We start from the raw sequence: 25,018 nt of genomic DNA, 5'->3' as shown, positions 1-25,018 counted from the left end.
ATTCCCAGATTGAGGAGAAAGCAAAAAAAGATGCGAAACCTGTGCATTAGTAAGGGAGGCACCACCGTTATCACCCTTTCACCAATGGGAGTGGCCTCAATCACAGTGGCAACAGATTAATGTCAATTTCATAGGACCAGAGGTACATACATTATTAGTGGTCATTGTTGCTTACTCAAGTGGTCCAAGATGATAGTCATGAAGTCGGTATCAGTGGAAGCAACAAAAACCAACTGGATGAAACATTTGCCAGTTCAAGAGCCCCAGACAAGTTGCAAGTGACAGTGGCCCACAGTTTGTGGCACAAGAGTTTGACTAGTACCTGGAAAATTACGGAGTCAGACATGTGCAATCTGCTCTGTATAATAAATGGCCAGGCTAGATTTGTATAAACCTTGAAGCAGGGCTTAAAGGCCTCAAATTCCTCAGTATGTTCCAGAACACACCACACAAAATGACTTACAGTCATCCTTAATGTTGAACAGCCAGCTGAGAACCAGGTTTGACTTACTGTAGCCCGAAGAGACCAGAGAAATGGTAGACTGAAATCAAGATGAACAGATGGCCAGAAGGGTAGGAACCTCAACAGTGAGGTTATTCCAAAGAGGTGAGAATGAGTTGGCCTGGAATTATATACCTGGGATCCCAGCAGTGGAGGTGGCTCAAACAAGACTGTTGTCATATACGATACAGACTAGGGATGAACTGGTCCAGAGGAGGCACACAGACCAGCAGGTTGCTGCATCTCACCAACAGGGACAAGTCCCTCAGAATATTGAGCTAGTCCAGATGGGACCAGTGGTGTCAACTGAGTCATGTGTCTCCAAACCAGGGTTGTCCATACCCAGGGAGGACACAACAGCTAATCAGAGAGGGACGAACCTGTGGAATAACAGGAGCTTCTGGAGGTCCAGGAAACAACACTAGAAAAGCTTCTTGGGATCAGGAGATGATGATCCTCAAGGAATCGCCACCCCTCTGAGAGACTGATCATGTCAATCTAAACTACAGGAGTATACAAATTCCTGATGTATACATGTTAACAAGAATGCCTGTATAACAAGTTACAATTGTTGGATGTATATATACTGTTAAAGAGACTATTGAAATAAAGGGTGAAGCGTATTATGTACATAGTTGGTGTGTGTTGCCCCTTTAAAGACAGCGGGTCAGGTAACTCAGAGACAGGAGGGGGGGAGGCAGTGTATAAACTAACTGTGAAGCTGAGAAACTGAGAAAGTGTTTCCTGTTGAAGTTACCCTCCATCTGTCTTGTGTTCGATTTATGGTTCTAGTGAACCTCAAACATAATATGTGGTTCGTGGCCTCTTTCTTACTGTAAATCGTTGTACAATGATTCTACAAAGTAATGGTTAGGTATCGAAGAATTGTTAAAAATTTTTAAATTGGATAAATATTTCTGAATCATTCATGATACCCACTTTGTTAATAAGTAAGATGGATATTTATTTATTCTTAGAGACAATTTGAAAATATTTAGGTATTGAGCAAGGATTATATTTAAAAACAGCTGAATTCAGCATTATTTGTGCAATGCCACATTATTTGTGCAACTCCCTTTATGCAAACTACACAGGAATTAAAATAAAGCCTGTTGTATTTTGTCTCATGGTCAGTAATTCAGCCCAAGTTTCAGAGAAATGCTCACTTCATCACCGTATCACAGTACATGAGGATAACAGTCACACACTCTATCTTACCTCAGATCATTTGGAACACGACATTCTACTGAAGCCTCCCCCCCTCTGTTGTACACCAATAGCTTAATACTAGCCCAGACACTTGTAATCTGACTAATGCAATGTTTCTATAAAAAAACTTAGTTGCAATAAATGTCTATTGGATTCTTTAATTCCATTCTATCGTTGCCGGTTTCTTATATTACGGGAGATAACATAAGCATTGCCAGATCAGCTTAAAAACCCCTGCTCAAGGCCAGCACAGAGCGGAGTTCTTCATAACAATTCTCTCTATTGTATGCAGGTGAAGCACTTACTCCATGACATAATGACTCGAGGAAAAATGACAAAGACTTTCTCAAGTAAACTTTCTCAAGACTTTCTCAACAAATGTGGAATTCGATATTGAAATTTCTACCTTGGAGCTGATTTGTTGACCTTTAATTTTTGATTTGAATTTTTAGTTGCTTACTTCTGATTACTGTGATCGTTCATATATAAAGATTGCTGAAAAGAGAGTTAACTTATAATAAAGTGAGTTGGAAGATTTGCATTATCCCTTGTGGCACTGTTCCTGGTGAAGCACTATTCACCTTATTGACCAAAGTTACATACATGAGCAGTGCAAATGAATCTAAGTCAACGAACAGGAGTCTTAACTGTACAAATGGATTACCAACATAAGCAGTATGTGGATATCAAATGGCAATTTTTAACTATAATTTGTCTTTGAACAGTAAAATATTGCAAGGAGCTTCAAAGATATGTTACAAAACAAAATATGACAGCTAAACTCACGGTGATATTAGTTCAAATGTAACAGGCCTTAAGGAGGGCCTGAAAGGGGAAAAAAAGATGGGGAGAGATGAGAGATGATTTAGGTCAGAATTTCAGGGCTCATGGTCAATGCATCTGATGGTACAGTCACCAATAGTGAAGCAATTAAAAATCACTGATGCTTAAGAGTCTGCAATTAGAGAAGGTTTAATAGCAGGTTGTAGAACCTGGGGAAATAACAGGAGGTAAGGAAGGACCAGACCATTAAAGGCTTTGAAAACAGAGATGAGAATTTTCAAGTTAAGGTGTTAACAGGCAGCCTGTGTAGTTCAGCAGAAAAGTGCTGGATAAACAGCATTTAGCTCACTATTGGACAATCAAAGTAGTGATTTGTATTGATACTTGTAGTATAGAATATGGAAAGCTGGCCAGGTGTGCATAATAATAATCATGTTTACTGGTAACAAAGGCAGGAATGAGGGCTTCAATGGCAGAAGACGTTGTGACAGGGATGGCAACAAGCAACATTACAGAAGTGGACATTGGTAGTCTTAGTGATGTGGTTAAAAGCTGATCAAGCTCGAACATAAGAGCAAGATTGTAAACAGTTATGTTCACTTCAGCAGGGGGAGGGACAGAATCAGTGGTGAGGGAATGACATTTGGAAACTGACGTCAATCTCATCAAAATATAATCGGCGGAGGCTTTGCTCATCCAGGACTGGATATTGAATAAGCACTGAAAACGGGAAATGGAAATTTTAATCTTTTGCACAAATGTGTTTAGTGCTGAAAACACATCTCACAAAAAAAAGAGTGTGCAAGAACTGATGGAGGATTAATGTTGAACAGTTAGGACTTGCTAGCTGATGAATTGTTTTACATTTCTGCTCAGCAGCTCTGAAGTGCACACACAGTCTTTGTTTCAGCTCTATTGAAAGAGTGATTGTTGAGACCAAACTAGTTCGTTACCTAATACATCGTGAACTATGCACAGGGAAGAAAGGAATACACAACACTAAAGATAATGGTTTTCTGAATGAAGCTACTTGAAAACGTATATTACTTAGAATATTGAAAACCACGGCAAAGATGTCAAATTACTTACCACTGGGATGTAAAAACACCATAAAACACTGTTTCCTTCCAATTTGGTGTTTTCAAAATAAAAACATCCTGAATGACATTGAAGACAAAATTAGACTCCGGTAGATTGCAAATCAGCTTAGCTTTGAGAAATGATGTCCATCTCTTCTGCAGAATTCGTGATCCTCCATTATCACCCTAAATATAATTAGAATGACAATTACTTTAAGGTTAATGCACATTTGCACCAGTTTTGTAATACATGCAGTTAAACAAACCTTGGCAAAGGCCTTGATTAATGAAGAACAATTTAGCTACATGAATTAATTTATTCTCAGTGGCTAATAAAAATTTTCTAAGATCTACCAGTCTTCATTGCCAAACACCAAAGTTCAGGCTTTTTGTTCTTAGCCAACTTTATATTTTACCCTAAGCTGACTAATTGTTAGGTAATTTAATGTGACCCACTCATTCTGACATAGCTCGTGGCTTTTGTAGCACAGTGTTAGTGTCCCTACCTCGGAATTAAGAGGCCCAGGTTCAAGACCCCCAGGTGTGTGGAATGGCATCTCTCAATAGGTCGACATTAAAAAAAAACAACAGCTCACACCATTATTTGCAAGCGAGTCTTTACACAAAGAGGCAAGAGTTTATTTCACCATATTAAGCATTACAGCTTTCAACACGACTCATTGAAGTGATCAGGAAATAGATTACTACTCCTTGGTCTGGGACCCAAGGCCATGTTGTTACTTTAGCTGAGATAAAAAGAAAAAATGCAATCTATTCTGTACAGCTTCACCACTCATTGATAAGCTGCAAGATGTTTGAAGAATTGTGCTTATACATCTAATGCAATCTCAAAACAGCAAAATTGTAGCAGATAATGGCAGCCCACAACGCTGTTAATTTCTCTGGCAAGTTTTAATTTTGAATGGTCTAGAGATGGATTTTGAAAATTAACATCTTGCTTTTCAATTCCTTCAGGCGGCACAGTGGTTAGCACTGCTGCCTCACAGCGCCGGAGACCTGGGTTCAATTCCCGCCTCAGGTGACTGTGTGGAATTTGCACGTTCTGCCCGTGTTTGCTTGGGTTTCCTCCGGGTGCTCTGGTTTCCTCCCACTGTCCAAAAATGTGACCATGCTAAATTGCCCGTAGTGTTAGGTGAAGGGGTAAATGTAGGGGAATGGGTTGCTCTTCAGAGGGTCGGTGCAGACTTGTTGGGCCGAAGGGCCTGTTTCCACACTAAGTAATCTAATCTAAAACAATTAAATATTAAACTCTAAGCAAATCGTTAATGTAGGCTAGTATTTGTGCCATAGCTAGACATAACCTTAATTCAGGTAATTAGGACATGAAAGTTATTGGGTTGAGATGGAAAGAAGTCACGAGCAGGAATGATCTACAGTCCCCTGAACAGTAACCACAATGTGGGACAAAGCATTCATAAAAGGGATTGCAATAATCATGGGTGAGTTTAATCTACATTTAAACCAGAGAGAAAAAAGAATCAGATTGGCAATAATAGACTGCATGGAGAAAATGAGGACTGCAGATGCTGGAGATCAGAGCTGAAAATGTGTTGCTGGAAAAGCGCAGCAGGTCAGGCAGCATCCAAGGAGCAGGAGAATCGATGTTTCGGGCATAAGCCCTTCTTCAGGAATAGACTGCATGAGGAGTTCAAAGAAACTATCCCAAAAATGTTCTTAGAGCAGGGTGTTCTGGAACGAACTAGAGAGTAGGTTACGTTAGACTTGGCATTGTGCAATGTGAAAAGCGTAAATAATGACTTCTGAGGAAAGACACATCTAGGTAACAGTAACCTCAACAGTGCTTAATTTTACATCCAGCTTGAAAGGAAAACATTAGGCTTAACACTAGAAATTTTAAACTTAAATATGGCCACATTTGTCAAATACAGGTAGTTCTCGTAATCACCATAGTCACGTTCCAGAAAAACCTCACTTAACAGAAATAACAGGGCCTATGGAAAAAAGGCAGGTTAGGGCAGACCAGCAAAACATATCACTCATGATTGCTAAAAAAAATCACCCAAGTCTAACATGAAGTATAGCATACCCTGAACAATCATTGAAATCATATTTATTAACAAAACAAAAGTAAATTTAACACAATAAGTTTATGTATTCATGTATTTATCCAAATGGCTTTTAAACATTGTAACCTGCATCCACCACTTCCTCTGGCATTCATTCTACACACTAACCACTTTTGTATGTAAAACAAATTGCCCGTCATGGCCTTTTTAACTATTTCTCCTCCTACCTTAAAAATATGCCCCTAGCTTTGAACTCGCCCACCTTAGGGAAAAGACTTTTGCTATTCAGCTTATGTTGTAATTGTACCCCAACTCCACTGGCAGCTCATTCCATACACATATCACCTTCTGTGTGAAAAAGCTGCCCCTTTTAAATCTTTCCTCTCTCACCTTAAACTTACACACTCTAATTTCGGACTCCCCCCACACAGAGAAAAAGACCTCGGCTATTCACCCAATCCATGCCCCTCATGATCTTATAAGCCTCAAATTCTTGTGCTCAAGTGAAAAAAGTGCTAGCCTATCCATCCTACTTTTATACCTCAAACCCTCCATTTCCAGCAACATCCTGGTAAATCCCTTCTGAATGCTCTTCAGTTTAATACTATCTTTTCTATAACAGGTTGACCAGAACTGCACACAATACTCCAGAAAAGACCTCACAACCTTAACGTGACATCCCAATTCTTATATTCAAAGGCCTGAGCAATGAAGGCAAGTGTGCTCAGCACCTTCTTAACCACCCTACCTGTGATGCAAATTTCAAAGAATTATGTACCTGAACCCCTAGGTCTCCCTGTTCTATAAAATTACCCAGGGATCTACCATTAATTATATAAGTCCTACCCTTGTTTATTTCACCAAAATGCAGTATTTCACATTTATCTAAGTTAAATGCAATCTTCCACTTTTCAGCTCATTGACCCAAATGATCAAGATCTCTTTGTAATCTTAGATAACTTTCTTCACTGTCATCTGCAAACTTACTAACCAAGCCTCCTATATTCTCACCTAAATCATTAATATAAATGACAAGCAACAGTGGATCCAGTTCCAATCCCTGTGGAACACCACTGGTCACAGGCTTCCAGTCTGAAAAATAACACTCCAACATCATTCTCTATCTCCTGCCATTATGTCAATTTTGTATCCAATTGACAAGCTCTCCCTGAATCCCATGTGACCTAACTTTACTAATTAGTCAACCATGCAGAATCTTAGCAAGGGCTTTACTAGAGTCCAAGTAAACAACATCTACTGCTCAGCTCTCATCAATCTTTTGGGTTACTTCCTCAAAAAACTCCAAAACATTTGTAAGGTATGACTGCCCTTGTACAAAACCATACTGACTACCCCTAATCTTTCCTTGCCTCTCCAAATGCATGTAAAACCTATCTTTTAAAATTGCCTCCAACAACCTACCCATCACCAATGTCAGACTCACAGGTCTACAGTTCCCAGACTTTGCCTACATCCTTTATCAAACAAAAGCACATTGATTCCTGATGAAGGGCTTTTGCCCGAAACGTCGATTTCGCTGCTCCTTGGATGCTGCCTGAACTGCTGTGCTCTTCCAGCACCACTAATCCAGAAAAGCATATGAGCCACCATTCAGTCATCTGGCACCTCACCCATGGTTATAGATGATACAAATAATTCTGACAGGGAGGAGATTGCAGAGACCCTAACTCCCACAACATCCTCTGATACACTTGAGAGAATAAAAACACTAATAGAGAATGATAAAAGGTCAATCAGGGGAAAGAAATTACAGAATGAAAGAAGCTAGCCTGAAGTATAAAGTCAGATAGCAAGAGTTTCTAGAAATATTTAAAGGCAAAGATTAAATAAAATATGCTGATCTTGTAGGGCGACAGAGAAAAATAGGTTGCTGTTACTAGATAACAGGGAAATGGTAGAGGATATCAACAATTTTTTGCTTCCATCTTTACAATAGAGGACACAAAAAAACATTATTGTAATAACTGGAAATCAGGAGGTGGGAGGGACAGAGGAACATAATGAAATTACAATCAGATGGGAAATAGTACCAAGCAAACTAATTGAATTACAGGCTGACAAGTTTCCAGGTCTAGATGGTCTTCATGCTGCAGTCTAAAAAGAAGTTGCTAATGAGGTAGTGGATGCATTGGTGTTCATTTTCCAAAATTTCCTAAATTCTGGAAAGGCTTCATTGGATTGGAAAGTAGTAAATATAACTCCTCTATTCAAGAAGGGCCAGAGCAGAAAACAGTAAACGACAGGCCAATTAGTCTGATGGTTGTCATGAGGAAGATATTAGAATCAAAATGACTATAACTATGCACATAGAAAAAGGTCAGGATGAGTCAGTATGGGTTCATTAAGGGAAACCATGCTTAACCAATTTAATTTCATTTTTCAAAGATTTTTTTTTAAAAAGGGAAGTGTTGTAGACAATGGGGTACTTTTGACAAATTGCATTTCCAGGAGGCATTTGATAAAATAAAAACCAGGATAGAGATGACATATTGGCACGGTTTGGCTAGCTGGCAGAAAACAGAGTATTCAGAGTCATACGGGATTCAAATAGTTAACGCTGTTTCTCTTTCCACAGAAGCTGCCACAAATATTGAGTTTCTCCATCATTTTCTGTCAATAGATTTTTGTTAGGCAAAGGAATTGAAAGTTCAGTTAGATGGGAGTGTGGAATTCTGAACACATTTAGATTAGCCACAATCCTACTGAATTGAGGGCTCAAATGAAAGACTTTTGCTCCTATTTTGTATATACATTTAACAACAATCAAATAGATATTTAAACCTCAGTAAAGGGTCACCCTGTTTTCATCTGAAAGTTCTATGTTTAATTTGCATGACTAGTTTCTTTATGATCAACTTCTGCACTCACTCAATGTTAGTTCATTCATTAGCATCTCTTAAGACCATAAAATATGCTCGTAGAATTAGGCCATTTGATCAAGTCTGCTGCACCATTTGATCACGGCTGATAAGTTAGTCAACTGCAGTCTGCTGCCTTCTTCCCATAACCCTTGATCCCCTTAGCAATTAAGGATCGATTTATGTCTGTCTTAAATGTATGCAACGAAATGGCCACACAGTCCTCTGTATCAAAGAGTTTCACAGATTTACCACCCTGTGGCTGAATAAATTCCTCCTCATTTCAGTTTTAAAAGGGTCGTCACCTCACTCTGAGGCTGTGCCCTCAGATCTTTGTCTCATTGACTAGTGGAAATATCTCTCTACGTCCGTTCTATCTAAGCCTCTCAGTACTGTCTAAGTTCCAATAAGATCTCCCTCAACCTTCTAATCTCCATTGAGTACAGACACAGAGTCCTCAACCACTCCTCGTATGACAACTCCTTCATTCTTGTGAACTTCCTCTGGGTCCCCTCCAATAGCAGCACACCCTTCCTCATTATGGGGCCTAGAACTGCTCACACATTCCAAATGCAGTCTGACCAGAGCCTTATACAACTTCAGCAATACATCTGCTCGTCTTCTAGCTTTCTTGAAATGAATGCCAGCATCACATTTGCCTTCCTAACTGCTCATTGAATCTGCATGTTAACCTAAAGAAAATTCTGAACTAAGATGCCCAAGTCCCTCTGTGTCTCAGATTTCCAAAGCCATTCCTGGTTTAGAAAATAGTCAACATCTCTATTCTTCCTACTAAATTGCATAACCTCACACTTTTCTACATTATATTCCATCTGTCACTTATTTGCCGAAGTCCTTTTTCAGCTTTTCCACACTACCTGTCCTTCCACCTATTTTTGTGTCATCTGCAAATTTAGCAAAAGTGCCCTCAGTTCCTTCTTTCAGTTCATTAATGTATAACCTGAATAGTTGTGGTTCCAATATGAACTCCTGTGGAACTCCACTAGTCACCAGTTGCCAACCTGAAGAAGAACCCTTTATCCATACTCTCTGCCTTCTGCCAATCAGTCAATTATCTATCCGTGCTGGTACTTTGCCCCAAACATCATGGGCTCTCAGCTTATTTTGCAGCTTCCTACGTGGCACCTTATCAAAGGCCTTCTGAAAATCTGATAGATTTGGTCCAATGGTCCAAGTGTCTAACTTGCTTGCTATCTCCTCAAAGCATTCAATCGGATTTGTCAGGCATAACCTCCCTACGATGTAGCCATGCTAACTCAGTTGTATTTATCATGTATTTCCAAGTGTTCTGCAAACTCATACTTAATAAGATACTCTAAAATCTTACCAATGACCAAAGGTACACTAACTGGCCTATAATATCCTGGATTCTGGCTCTCTCCTTTCTTCAACATGGATGTAATATTAGCCATTTTCCAGACCTCTTGGACCCTCTCTGATTCCAGCAATTCCTGCATGATCACCATCAATGCCTCTACAAACCCCTCAGCTATCTCCTTCATAAGAGGTAAAAACAATGACTGCGGATGGTGGGAGAGCATTTTGGTGATAGTGACCACAACTGCCTCACATTCTACAGAGCTATGGAGAAGGAGAGGATTAGGCAAAATGGGAGGATATTTAATTGGGGAAGAGGAAACTATGATGCGATTAGACATGAGTTAGGAAGCATGGACTGGGAGCAATTGTTCCATGGTAAAGGCACTATAGACATGTGGAGACTGTTTAAGGAACAGTTGTTGCAAGTGATGAATAAATATGTCCCTCTGAGACATATTCAAGTGGTAAGATAAAGGAACCTTGGATGACAAGAGCGGTGGAGCTTCTCGTGAAAAGGAAGAAGGTAGCTTACGTAAGGTGGAGGAAGCCAGGGTCAAGCTCAGCTCTACAGGATTACAGACAGGCAAGGAAGGAGCTTAAAAATGGTCTGAGGAGAGCCAGGAGGGGGCACGAGAAAGGCTTGGCAGAACGGATTAGGGAGAACACAAAGGCATTTTACACTTGTGAGGAATAAGAGAATGGTCAAAGAAAGAGTAGGCCCGATCAGGGACAGCATAGGGAACTTGTGTGTGGAGTCTGAGGAGGTAGGGGAAGCCCTCAATGAGTTTTTTGCTTCTGTCTTTACGAAAGAAACGAACTTTGTAGTGAATGAAACTTTTGAAGAGCAGGTGTGCTTGCTGAAATGGATAGAGATAGAGGAAGCTGATGTGCTGAAAATTTTGTCAAACAATAAGATTGACAAGTCGCCAGGCCCGGACCAGATTTATCCTCGGCTGCTTGGGGAAACGAGAAATGCAATTGCTTCGCCACTTGCGAAGATCTTTTCATCCTCGCTCTCCACTGGAGTCGTACCTGACGACTGGAGAGAGGCAAATGTAATTCCTCTCTTCAAGAGGAAATAGGGAAATCCCCAGCAATTATAGACCAGTCAGTCTCACATCTGTTGTCTGCAAGGTGTTAGAAAGGATTCTGAGGGATAGGATTTATGATCATCTGGAAGAGCATGCAGTCAACACGGCTTTGTGAGGGGCAGGTCATGCCTCACAAACCTTATCGAGTTCTTTGAGGATGTGACTAGAAAAGCTGATGAGGGTCGAGCTGTGGATGTGGTGTATATGGACTTCAGCAAGGCATTTGATAAGGTTCCCTATGGTAGGCTCATTCAGACGGTCAGGAGGAATGGGATTCAGGGGAACATAGCTGTCTGGATACAGAATTGGCTGGCCAACAGAAGACAGCGAGTGGTAGTAGAAGGAAAATATTCTGCCTGGAAGTCTGTGGTGAGTGGTGTTCCACAGGGCTCTGTCCTTGGGCCTCTACTGTTTGTAATTTTTATTAATGACTTGGATGAGGGGATTGAAGGATGGGTCAGCAAGTTTGCACATGACTCAAAGATTGGAGGTGTCGTTCACAGTATAGAGGGCTGTTGTAGGCTGCAGCGGGACATTGACAGGATGCAGAGATGTGCTGAGAGGTGGCAGATGGAGTCAACCTGGATAAATGCGAGGTGATGCATTTTGGAAGGTCGAATTTGAAAGCTGAGTACAGGATTAAGGATAGGATTCTTGGCAGTGTGGAGGAACAGAGGGATCTTGGGGTGCAGGTACATAGATCCCTTAAAATGACCACCCAAGTGGATAAGGTTATTAAGAAAGCATATGGTGTTTTGGCTTTCATTAACAGGGGGATTGAGTTTAAGAGTCGTGAGATCTTGTTGCAGCGCTATAAAACCTTGGTTAGACCGCACTTGGAATACTGCGTCCAGTTCTGGTCGCCCTATTATAAGAAAGATGTGGATGCTTTGGGAGCGGGTTCAGAGGAGGTTTACCAGGATGCTGCCTGGACTGGAGGGCTTATCTTATGAGGAGAGGTTGACTGAGCTCGGACTTTTTTCATTGGAGAAAAGGAGGAGAAGAGGGGACCTAATTAAGGTATACAAGATAACGAGAGACATAGATAGAGTCGATAGCCAGAGCCCATTTCCCAGGGCAGAAATGACTAACACGAGGGGTCATAGTTTTAAGCTGGGTGGAGGAAAGTATAGAGGGGATGTCAGAGGCGGGTTCTTTACACAGAGAGTTGAGAGAGCATGGAATGCGTTGCCAGTAGTTGTGAAGGCAGGGTCATTGGGGACATTTAAGAGACTCCTCAACATACATATGGTCACAGAAATTTGAGGGTGCATACATGAGGATCAGTCGTCGGCACAACATCGTGGGCTGAAGGGCCTGTTCTGTGCTGTACCGTTCTATGTTCTATGTAGATGCTAGAAACCAGATTCTGGATTAGTGGTGCTATAAGAGCACAGCAGTTCAGGCAGCATCCGAGGAGGAGTGAAAGCGACGTTTCCTTTTGCCCGAAACGTCGATTTCGCTGCTCCTTGGATGCTGCCTGAACTGCTGTGCTCTTACAGCACCACTAATCCAGTATCTCCTTCATAACTCTGTGGAGTCGTCATAGAGACAGAACCATATGGAAACAGACCTTTTGGTCCAACTCACGTGGGCTGACCAGACATCCCAATCTGATCGAGTCGCATTTGCCAGCATTTAGCCAATATCCCTCTCAACCCTTTTTTTTAAAAAATCATACTTCCTATTCATATACCCATCCAGATGCTTTTTAAAATGTTGTAGTTGTACCAGCCTCCACCATTTCCTCTGACAGCTCATTCCATACATGCACTCACTTTGCATGGAAACAGTTACCTCAGGTCCTTTTTAAACTTTTCCCCTCTCACCTTATTAAACTGTGCCCTCTGGTTTTGGACTCCCAAATCTAGGGAAAAAGAACTTGGCTATTCACCCTATCCATGCCTTTCATTATTTTATAAACACCTAAGAAGTCACCATCAGTCTCTGACGGTGCAGGGAAAAACAGCCCCAGCCTATTCAACCTCACCCTATAGCTCAAACCTTCCAGTGCTGGCAAAATTCTTGTAAATCTTTTCTGCACCCTCTCAAGTTTAACAGCATCTTTCCTATCGAAGAGCAACCAGAATTGCGAGCAGTATTCCAAAAGTGTCCTGTAGAGCCACACATGGTTTCCTAACTCTTATACTCAATGCATTGATCAGTGAAGGTAAGCATGCAAAACACCTTCTTCACCACCCTGTCTACCTGCGACTCCACTTTCAAAGAACTACACCTGCACCTCTAGGTGCTTTTGTTTGGCAACATTCCCCAGGGGTCTACCTTTTACTGTATGAATCCTGCCCTAATTTGCCTTATCAAAATGCAACACCTTATATTTATTTAAATTAAAATCCATCTGCCACTCCTCAGTCCATTGACCCATCTGATCACGGTCTCAATTGGACTCCGAATTAATCGTCGATTTAATTCCTCTCCCATTTCTTTGTTCCCCACTACTACTTCTCTAGCCTTATTTTCCAGAGGTCCAATATTCACTCTTCCCAATCTTCTAAAAGCCAGCAGAGGATAATTTTAAAAAACAATATGGGGGGAGAAGATGAAATATAAGAATAAGCTGGCTAGTAACAACTCTTCCTGAGATCTTTTAACAAGTTGCAAACACAACCCATTTATTTCTTAACAAAGGCTTCTTAAACTGCTCTTCTACAGTCAAATATATCTGAAACTTTTTTTTTTATTAACATTAAGCTATTCAGGACTTTTTTCCATCTGGCTTGATTAACTTGAAGACAGTTAAACGGAAATGCTGATATTACAAACTTTTTTCTTTCTGAATAACCTGCTTTTATCTTTGAAAAGAATCTGCCCACTCCCTGATATTTTGGATGGTGCTGTTTTTCTAAAAGAATTTATTTCTATTGCTACCTCCTTGTGTCATAGGACAGTTTCGTGCTAGTCATCAGCCCAATTTTGTATCCCTGTTTTTTACTCATGTTTCTAAAGTCCTGAACTGTTCACCTCAAAAAAAAATCCAAATTATTATAGAATAATCATGATCTTTCATCCCACTTGGGACACCTTCTAATTCAACTCTGCAACCAAATACTTCCAAGTAGTTCTGGGTTAAAACAAATCGCACTGTCAAGCTATTTAAAACAAATCACATCGACACTTTGAAAGACTCCAAAGACAACCTGCAGTCTTTACCTGTTGCTCTGCTTTGAACTGTTATGATTGTTGCTGAAAAATATATCTCTTGGGTATCAACAGCTATTATATAATCCACATTTCAGAAATCAGTCAACATTTGGGTGGCACGATGGCTCAGAGTAGTTAGCACTGCTGCCTCACAGCACCAGGGACCTGCATTCGATTCCAGCCTCGGGCAACTGTCTGTGTGGAGTTTGCACATTCTCCCCATGCGTGCATAGGTTTTCTCCAGGTGCTCCGGTTTTCTCCCACAGTCCAAAGATGTACAGGTCAGGTGAATTAGCCATGCTAAATTGCCCATAGTGTTAGGTGCATTAGTCAGAGGGAAATAGTTCTGGATGGGTTACTCTTCGGATGGTTGGTGTGGACTTGTTGGGCCAAGTGGCCTGTTTCCACACTATAGGGAATCTAACCTAATCTAATTCAGAGTAACTGGACAGAAGATCAGATTCAGGTAACAGAATATCCAAAACGCTTCTCGCTCGTCACAGTAATTTCCTTCTAACCAAGTTGTTATAATTAATGATTGGCAACAAGAACTGATGACTGCATGAATGTTTTCCTCATACTTAGGTCTTTGTATGACTTTATTAGAATTAATTGAATACTACTGCCAGATCTTACCTTGCACACTCGAGCTATTCGTGGCACCAGAAGTTTGCTATTAAATTCATATTCAACAGATACTTCAGTGAAGAAGAAATAAATTTTATCATCACCACCATCCAAACTATTTTCACTGGCTCTTATCACATCGGAGTAGACAAAACTTGGCTCTGCAGAAAAGAACAAACATAACTGAAAACTATTTGCATATTCTGTGACTAACAAATCCTTAGGAGAAACAAATTTCCACTGGGCTTAACCCAGTAAAAGCAGGCAAACTTTTGAGATGTGATTTGTACCAGATATGCAGTTAAATATTTTGCTTTGTTTAAGAACCCCTTTAATCAAAACAAAAATAATTACATGCTCACTTTCTACATATGGGGCAGAATTCTACCAGTTTGTGGGTGACAGGAACAGAGGAAGGAAGACAGCCGGTAAAACAGCAGGCAGCTACCTTGGGATAGCTTGCCATAAATGCCCCACTGTTGGGGAGGATTCCTAATGGGGTTGCAAGGAGCACAGAAAGTTACACAACTAGGACCCTGATTAGGAACCATTATACTTGGACACCAGTAGTTGGTAGAGCTGCCATCACACATGTGGGGGTGCCACCAATTTCTCAGAGGCCTTTGAAGCTTAAGGTTGACAGAGGAAGCCATGGACAAGAAAAGCAACCCCAAAGGCTTGAACAATTCCTTAGAGACATCCCCTGTGAGTGCTGTCGTCTATCACCCTCAGGCAGTCATAATTTAAATTTTATATTTATTTGCTGAAGAGTACCTTCAACCGCCACCACCAGCCAGCGACACCCTTCCCCCCCCCCGCCCCCCCACCCTGTCCCATCAGTTTTAGCAGCACTCAATTCTTTTAAAAAAAAACAAACAGTCAGGCTCCGGAGCATTCACAGCTACCAGTCCTTTCAGCAGGTCTCCAGCATTGGAGACCCATTTGTTGCCCTTAAGTGGACGATGGGTCCCGAGGAAGCTAATTGCCCATATGCAGTAAAAATGCCAAACTGCTCCCGTTAGCAATCTGCCATCCCCAAGCCTGTGGTAAAGTTTAACACACAGGGACAAACTCTTCCTACTTTGGTCGAGAGTGTATAAGATGATAAGAAACAGGGACAGGAGTGCCATTTGGCCTATCTCACCTGCCACACCATTCCCTAAAATCATGTTTTACATGGGCTTCACTTTCTTGCCCGTTGTCCATAACTTTTAATTCTCTGATTGTTTAAAACTGTGTTCATCTCAGCCTCTTCCACTGTTCTCGACAAAAGGAAATTTCAAAAACAACCACTCTGAGAGGGAAGTTCACTTCATCTCCCTCGTAATAAGGAATCTACTGATTATATGTGCTCATTGGTTCCAAGTTTCCTCCAAAAAGGAGAAATATTCTATTCTATCCACCTTTTGAATTCCCTCAAGCTCTTCGATGTTTTAAGAAGATCACCTCATTCTTCTAAACTCCAATGGGTATCAGCCAACCTGCTCAATCGTTCCCCATTAGGCAAACCCTTAATCCCAGGAATTAGCCAAGAGAACATTCTCTAAACTGCTTCCAAATTCAAGTATATCCCTCATAATGTGAGGAGATCAAAACTGTACACAGCACTCCAGGTGCCACCTCACCAGTACTCTGTACAGTTGAAGGAAGATTTCCAGATCATTAAAACTCATTCCCATTGAACATAAATTTCAGTTGGGGGACAGGGACATATCATCAAGGACACTACTGAAGTTTACCCAGCTAAATCCATGGAGTTTACCAATCCAAAATTCTGATCAATTGTCAGCTTTTTCACCTAGCTAGTCCCATACCACTGGTTAGAGCAGAAGTTTCTAAGGTAAGACAATCCAACTATCATACAACCGAACAATGTTATGTAGGATGGTCAATGCTAGTGCTATATCGGGTATCTTAGATCCTCACAATTGGCTGATCAAAATCAAATAATGAGAGGTCTGCAGATGCTGGAGATCAGAGTTGAGAGTGTGTTGCTGGAAAAGCACAGCTGGTCAGGCAGCATCCGAGAAGCAGGAAAATCAATATTTCGGGCCGGAGCCCATCAATCAGGATTCCTGAAACGTCAATTTTCCTGCTTCTCAGATGCTGACTGACCTGTTGCGTTTTTTCAGCAACACACTCTCAACTCTGATCAAATCAAATAGCACATTCTTTCGAAAAGCAGAGCACAGATTGTATTCAACCAGCCCACACTTACAAGATCTAAAACATACTGTTAGATGCAATTTCGCTATTGGACAGCACTTGTCCTACAAACTGGAAGGTGCAAATTGCTAACTAACATCCAATTTAAAACGATCAGTTCAATTTGCAAGATCACTCATTTATGATTGCTGGAAGCAACATACATTCAAACACAGGAATATAAACAAATATGTTGTAGCTGTGTACCTTTTTTTGAACTATCTGTGAACCAGGGACCCTATAAATCTCCATTGCATACTCCATGGTAACACTTCAGCCAGAGTCAACTCCCAAACAGAAAGTATATATTTTTGTGAATTTTTTAAGTTCAGTACTCTTAACATTTGGCCTAATGATTGCAAGACAAAAAGCTACAGCAACATGCCTCTCTTTTCAGCAATCTTTAAGATTTCATGACATAGGGGATTCTTTGGTGGGTGGAGGGAGAGTGCAGGGAAGAAAACATAGTAGAAGTGAATATGTGACAAAATGTTTTACCAACTCTATTATTAGGTCAGTGGAGCTCGTTTGCTTTAATTTCTGCTTGGATAATATTTTGTCTAAATAAGTGAAATCTGTTTATGTTTAGGTGGCCAAATTTCTCCAAATATTATCAGTCCTTATCAGGATTGTAGTAGTTCACATGAGGTTTGGATCATGCTTTAAAATCATGCCGTGAAGTTCAACCATTTGCACTTGAGCTGGCTTTGGAATCTTGGAAGATCAAATGGCAGGACGAAATACAAGATACTGAGGTGTTCATCTGAGCTGGCTTGACAGCCATACACACAATACTGAGATGGTCGGAACGGAGTTGAGATGGTCATACGGCCAGAATGTTTGATAATTACTTGCCAAAATGAATCATCCATGGAGAGCCCAAGTCTGGATGGGGCTCTCATGTCAGTCAAAGGATGCATTAGGACATGGAGGGCTTCATCTAGGAGGTTCAATATTAACTTGGAGTCCTAGCAGTAGCTCTCCCAAGATTGTCACATTTGGCCCAACCAAATACAAATACAAAATGGCATGGCTTCCATCAAAAACTAGTGTTCATCAAAGACAGAGAGAAAATAGGAGAGGAAAGCCCAGGTCAGTAACTCTTCTGTCTCATCAGTCTGTGGTATCAGTCCAAGCGGCAACATAACCTTCAGGGCATAGACTGGCCTTGATCATCTACAGATCCAGCAGAATCCGAACAAACAACTCTGATAACAGAAATGTTTATCTTTACTTCCAGGAACAAAAAAGACAAAGTGTTTCTTCTGTTTTCTTAGAAATTGCCTTTTATGACCAAATTCCAACTAGAGCAGCTAAACGCCATCATTGTGTTGCAACGTTGGAAATTCTGCAGCCAACTTGTACACAGCACAGTATTATAAAGTGCAAGGAAATAAATAATAAAGCTCAAAATATTTTTGACATTCCTAGAAAAGAACAGCAATAATCCAATTATTGTTAGTCAAGGCAGTACACTCTTTCTGTATTGAAGGACGTGGAAAAACAACCCAAAACAGAATAGAATGTATAACTGAAATACACTTACCATTTAACCAGGGTATTGCATATTCTGTCCGCAAATGGCTCCGAAGAATGACTGTCTCACTTCCCAGGAAATTGAAGACTGTTCCTGAGTAAAGCTCACCATCTGAAGTAGTACAATAAAAGTGGCCCTTCAATAAAAAGCAGCTAATATGTGATCAATCAACAAGTATGGATAGTAAGTATTTAAGTATTGTTTAATCAATTAATTTATATGGCTCAGCTTTTCAGTTCAACTTGTAGGGCACTCATTCACACTTACCACACTCTTTATAGTATTCTCATTCTCAATTCAGCTATTGGTTAAGAACAATACCTACCCCGTTTGAGTAGGGAGGGAGGATAATTCAAAAAGACACTGAGATTGCCAGAGCTATTTCTGAATCAGTTTTCTTTCAGTATTTTTGCTCTCCAACTGACATACTTCTATTCATGGAAGTGAAAGATGTCAATATCATAGATTTTCTATTTGGCAATGATTGAGAGCTCCCAAACAAATGCAAATATCCTTTCATGTACTTTGACAATATATCAAACCTTGAATGTTACACAAAATCTCCCTTTTCTACAGTTTGTGAACTCATGTATCACACAAGTCAATCTTAAAATTAAGAATCCGGGTGAGCGGTAGGTACTATCGAACCAAAACCAAGTACGAAGTAGCTGAGACCATTAAGCTCATCTCACATGAATAGGGTAAGCCAGGAATAGGGGAAAACTTATCTTTTTTTAAAGCCCCATTTACCATCTCCAGCAATTAGCATTACTTTCAAAACATGAACGCATAGTGAATGCGTCTTGTGGCCTTTTCCCCAGCAATTGCTGAAAAGAAGGGGATGTGGTGGTGTAATGGTCATGGCACTGGACAAATCATCCAGAAACCAGAGATAAGGATCTGGGGACATGGATTCACATCCATGTGAATCAGATGGTGAAATCGGAATTCAATTTAAAAAAAAATAATCTGGTTTTAAAATCCAGCTTAATGACAACTATGTAACCATTGTGGATTCTTGTAAAGATTCACCTGATGTACTAACTTCCTTCTGTAAAAGGACTTTATTCATCCTTATCTCGTCTGGACTTTACGTGATTGCATAAGAGTGGTTGATTCTTAACTGTCCTCTTAAATGATCCTAGCAAACCACTCAGTTCATGGGTTAATTAGGGACAGCTAAACATTGCCACCCCAGCTAGTGTCATTCATAATCAATGAATGAATCTTCAATATTTACATCTGTGTGGCGAGATTCAAGCCCAGCTACTTAGTAGAAAGATCATTATGTGAATGTACTTTAACGCAATTTAACGCAATCAATTGAACTAATTAACTTAGAAATTAAGATTAAAATAATTTTAAGACTTTGTAACTGAGTAGTAATCAATCTTACAACTGCATACTTACCAACCATAACTGAAGTATATCTTTGAGCAGGATCAAATGGACACTTTCCTTTACCCTCTTCATTTCGCCCTTGCAGAATAAAATTCCCAATTGACTGAGTAGAAAACAAATTGCTAAATAAGTCGTTCAGTTTAAATTAGCCAAACAAATTTATGAATATTTTACTAACATTAACAATCATACTTACAAGGTAATCACAGGTTGGTTGAAATGCATAAGTCCCACACACATAGAGCTTTTCATTACTAAATTCATGTAAGATGCGTATGTAGTTCAGACACTCAGTCTATAATAAAATAATAGATACATTTTATAAATACATTAAGGAAAAAAGGGTAACTAGGGAGAGAATAGGATCCCCCAAAGACCAGCAAGGCAACCAATGTGTGGAAACACAGGAGATGGGGGAGATACTAAATGAGTATTTTGCATCAGTGTTTACTGTGGAGAAGGATATGGAAGATATAGAAAGTAGCAAAGTAGATGGTGACACCTTGCAAAATGTCCATATTATAGAGGAAGTGCTGCTGGATGTCTTCAAACGGATAAAAGTGGATAAATCCCCAGGACCTGATCAGGTGTACCCTAGACATCTGTGGGAAGCTAAGGAGTTGATTGCTGGGCCTGAGATATTTGTATCATCGATAGTCACAGGTGAGGTGCCGGTAGACTGGAGGTGGACTAACGTGGTGCCACTGTTTAAGAAAGCTGGTAAGGAAAAGCCATGGAACTATAGACCAGTCAGCCTGACATTGGTGGTGGGCAAATTGTTGGAAGGAATCTTGAGGGACAGGATTTATACGTATTTGGAAAGGCAAGGATTGATTAGGGATAGTCAACATAGTTTTGTGCATAGGAAATCATGTCTCACAAACTTGATTGAGTTTTTTGAAGAACAAAGAGGATTGATGACGGCAGAGCAGTAGACGTGAAGTATAGGGACTTCAGTAAGGTATTCAACAAGGTTCCCCATGGGAAACTGGTTAGCAAGGTTAGATCTCGTGGAATACAAGGAGAACTAGCCATCTGGATACAGAACTGGCTTGAAGGTAGAAGACAGAGGGTTGTTTTTCAGACCGAGGCCTGTGACCAGTGTAATGCCACAAGGATCAGTGCTAAGTCCACTACTTTTCGTCATTTACATAAATGATTTGGATTTGAACATAGGAGGTGTAGTTAGTAAGTTTGCAGATGACACCAAAATTGGAGGTGCAGTGGACAGCAAAGGAGGCTACCTCAGATTACAACGGGATCTTGAACAATTTAGGCCAAATGGCTGAGGAGTGGCAGATGGAGTTTAATTCAGATAATCATAAGGTGCTGTATTTTGGAAAGGCCTCCTCCGTCCCATACCCTTACCACCCGATGCCTGGAGGAAGAATGCCTAATCTTCCGCTTGGGATTCTCCAACCCTATGGATCAACGTGAACTTCACCAGTTTCCTCATCTCCCCTCCCCCACCTTACCCCAGTTCCAAACTTCCAGCTCAGCACCGTCCTCATGACTTGTCCCATCTGTCAATCTTCCTTCCCATCTATCCGCTCCACCCTATCACCTTCACCCCCACCTCCAGCCACCTACTGTATTCTCAACTACCTTACCCCTAGCCCCACCCCCCTCCCATTTATCTCTCCACCCCTGAGGCTCTCAGCCTCAGTCCTGATGAAGGGTGTTTGCCCAAAGTGTTGATTTTCTCGCTCCTCGGATGTTGTCCGACCTGTGTGCTTTTTCAGCATTACTGTAATCTTGATTCTGATCTCCAGCATCTGCAGTACTCACTTTCGTCAACTCAGAGCAGAATGTAGCTACTTAATGGTAAAGTCCTAGGGAGCATTGCTAAGGAGACCTTGAAAGTGAAGAAGGTGTTGGGTATGCTATGTTTTATTGGTCAGCGCATTGAGTATATGAATTGGGAGGTCATGTTGCAGCACGTACAGGACATTGGTTAGGCCACTTTTGGAATATTGCATGCAATTCTTCTCTCTTCCTTCTGGAATGATGTTATGAAACTTGAAAGGGTTCAGAAAAGATTTACAAAGATGTTGCCAGGGTTAGAAGATTTGAGCTATAGGGAGAGGCTAAATAGGCTGAGACAGTTTTCCCTGGAGCATCGGAGGCTAAGGGGCGACCTTATAGATGTTTATAAAATTATGAGGGGCATGGATAGGATAAATAGTCAAGGTCTTTTCCTTGGGGTGGGGGAGTCCAGAACTAGAGAGCATAGGTTTAGAGTGAGAGGGGAAAGATATAAAAGGGACCTAGGAGGCAAATTTTTCATGCAGAGGGTGGTACGTGTATAGAATGAGCTGCCAGAGGATGTGGTGGAGACTTGTACAATTATAGCATTTAAAAGACATTTGGAAGGGTATATGAATAGGAAGGGTTTAGAGATATATGGGCCAAATGCTGGCAAAAGGGACTAGATTAGGCTAGGATAACTGGTTGGCATGGACGAGTTGGACCAAAGGGTCTGTTTGCGTGCTGTAATTTCTATGACTCCAATAAAAGTGTCAAAACAATGCAATAGGGGAACAACTTATAACAAAATCAATAGATTGATATGGTTTACCATTACAAGCTCTGAGGGCTTTTCTTAATCTACATAATTGCATCAGGAGATTAAGCAGAACCTTGGAATACCCACAAAAACAGCAAATAACTGCCATTTACTCCCTTTCTCAGAATTCTGCCAGTGTTACCACAGTTTTAATCATAAAAGGAAGTTGATCATCTGTTTAAATCCAAATTTACCACTTCAGATTTTCCTTTAGCTGCACATTCCCTCTGTTTTATCTGTGGGACTTTCCAGAATACCTGAAAGAAGAACATTATAAAACCCAGTTAATAGCTATCGAAAATAAGTGCATTCTTGTGAACACAAAAGCACGAACAGCACTGAAGTGGACTTAAACCCACAACCTTCTGATTCAGGGACCAGTGTTCTATCAACTCAGTCACAGCTGATGGTTGAAAATACTTGGGCCTTAATAGAATACAGATGTTAACTATCAATAAAATTAAGATTCAATATTACAAAAACAGTAATAAAAGTGTAAATAAAATCATAGTAAAACTGGGATGTTGGGCCAGACACTGCAATTAGCATTGACCTAATAGGAAGTTCTTAAATAGGAGCTTAGTGGTAAACTATGAATATCATGTTCTCATTTCTGTGAAGTTGAAAAAAAAGGTTTTAAAAGAAATTGAAGATGGTCACTGCTAAACCCAATAAAAGAGGAAAAAAATTAAAACGAATACTCAGAATGTGAACTTGTTACTATAAGTAGCAGTTGAGTTAATGCATTTAAAGTGGAGCTCAACAAGTACATGAAGGATGGATTAGACTTGGTACATTAGATTTGGTACATAATAATGAACCTGGCCAGGTGTTAGATTTGGAGATAGGTGAGCACTTTGGTGATAGCGATCACAACTCAGTTATGTTTACTTTAGAGATGAAAAGGGATAGATATACACCGGACGGCAAGAGCTACAGCTGGGGGAAAGGCAATTACAATGCAATTAGACAAGATTTAGAATGCATGGGATGGGGAAGGAAACTGCAGGGAATGGGCCCAATAGAAATGTGGAACTTATTCAAGGAACAGCTACTGTGTGTACTATGTACTTGTCAGACAGGGAGGAGATTGTCGAGCGCAGGAGCCATGGTTTACTAAGGAAGTTGAATCTCTTGTCAAGAGGAAGAAGGATGCTTCTGTAAGAAACATAGAATCCCTACAGTGTGGAAGCAGGCTATTTGGCCCATCAAGTCCACACTGATCCAATGAAAAACATTCCACCCAGACGCCCAACCCCTGCTCCCCTCACCCTAACCATGTAACCCACATTTCCCATGGCTAATCCACCGACATCTGCACCTCCCTTGATTCCAAGGATTTAGCATGGCACATCCGGCTAACCTGCACATCTGTGGAAGGTGGAAAAGAACTAGAGCACGCAAATCAAACTTTCACAGACTTGGGGAGAATGTCTGTGTGGACTTTGCACAGTCACCTGAGCCTAGAACTGGACCCAGGTTGGTTGTATGGGGTTATTTTTTCCCCCAGGTCTTTGAGTGCTCAATGTTGTGCTTCTTACAGCATTGCTTCTGTTATCTCCACTGCTGTGGGGCTATATTTATGGTGATCCTGGCTTGGATCAGGTGATGGTCTGTCCACAGATGTTGGCTCTTGTCACAAAACGGGTGATTTTACTGTCTTACCGATCCCTCATCTGATGATGATGATGATGTAATCAAGGAAGTGCCAGTGTTTGGAATGCAGGTGCTGCCACATTGTCTTGTTTTTGTCCCTTTGGCAGAATGGTGTGTTGGTGATGAGGAAGTTGTATTCTATGGCATTTGGTCAGGAGATGAGTGCCGGTGAGGACTGCTTCCCAAGTCCTTTGCCAATTACATTGCCCTAAAGGTCTGCACTTTTACCAACTCGAGCATTGAAGTTGCAGAGAACAATTAGCTTGTCCACTTGAGATCCATGAGAAAGATTGTTCAAGGCTGGAGTAGAATTCCTCCTTGTCCCCAGCTGCTGCATCTAGCACTGGTGCTATGAACGGAATACTGTGGCATATTGGGTCCAAGCAAGGATGAGTTGCAGTGTCATGAAGCAATCACTCATTCTGCAGGGTGTGTCTTTAAGTTTATGTAGAGTGCAAAGAAAAAGCATTTAAAGCAAGGAGTATCAGATTGGTTAGTTGGGGCTTCATTGTGTGGAAACTACTAAATTCATACCATGAAATGACATTAATGAATGATTGCAAAAGAATGGGCCAATTAGGCAGTATGGATTTGTAGAAGGCTATGCTGGACTAACAATTGATATTTTATGGTCAATAAGTAAATATACTAGTAAATAACTGCAGGAAGCTTCAACACAAAGAGACGTGGGAGTACCTGAGCACCAAAATACAGAAAGCTAGCACACAGGTACAATAGGTAGTCAAGAAGGCTAAATGGAATGTTGGCCCTTACTTCAAGGCTGTGGGAATATAAGAGTAGGGAGGTCTTACTGCAATTGTACAAGATGCTGGTGAAACCATATCTGGAGTATTGTAAGCAGTTGCCATTCCCTTATATAAGGAATGATCGAATTGCATTGGAGGCAGTTCAGAGAAGATTCATTAGGATAA

At 40.8% G+C, this 25,018-nt stretch overlaps 1 protein-coding gene across 11 annotated transcripts in view; it reads right to left on the bottom strand.

Moving 5' to 3' along the window:
- LOC122561773 (semaphorin-4D-like) overlaps positions 1–25,018 on the bottom strand; it is a 269,699-nt gene that overhangs the window by 90,150 nt on the left and 154,531 nt on the right. For all 11 annotated transcript variants that reach the window (XM_043713910.2, XM_087997181.1, XM_087997186.1 and 8 more), the window contains 6 exons: positions 22,625–22,687; positions 20,061–20,159; positions 19,874–19,967; positions 18,473–18,574; positions 14,731–14,882; positions 3,584–3,759 (listed from right to left, as the gene is read on the bottom strand). In XM_043713910.2, coding sequence (XP_043569845.1) covers positions 3,584–3,759; positions 14,731–14,882; positions 18,473–18,574; positions 19,874–19,967; positions 20,061–20,159; positions 22,625–22,687 — 686 coding nt within the window. The remainder of the gene's footprint in view (positions 1–3,583; positions 3,760–14,730; positions 14,883–18,472; positions 18,575–19,873; positions 19,968–20,060; positions 20,160–22,624; positions 22,688–25,018) is intronic.

Source organism: Chiloscyllium plagiosum, unplaced genomic scaffold (assembly GCF_037043375.1).
Source record: "Chiloscyllium plagiosum isolate Xiang-an unplaced genomic scaffold, Cpla_swu_hap1 HiC_scaffold_2, whole genome shotgun sequence".
NCBI lineage: Eukaryota > Metazoa > Chordata > Chondrichthyes > Orectolobiformes > Hemiscylliidae > Chiloscyllium > Chiloscyllium plagiosum.
This window is presented reverse-complemented; position numbering and strand designations above follow the sequence as displayed.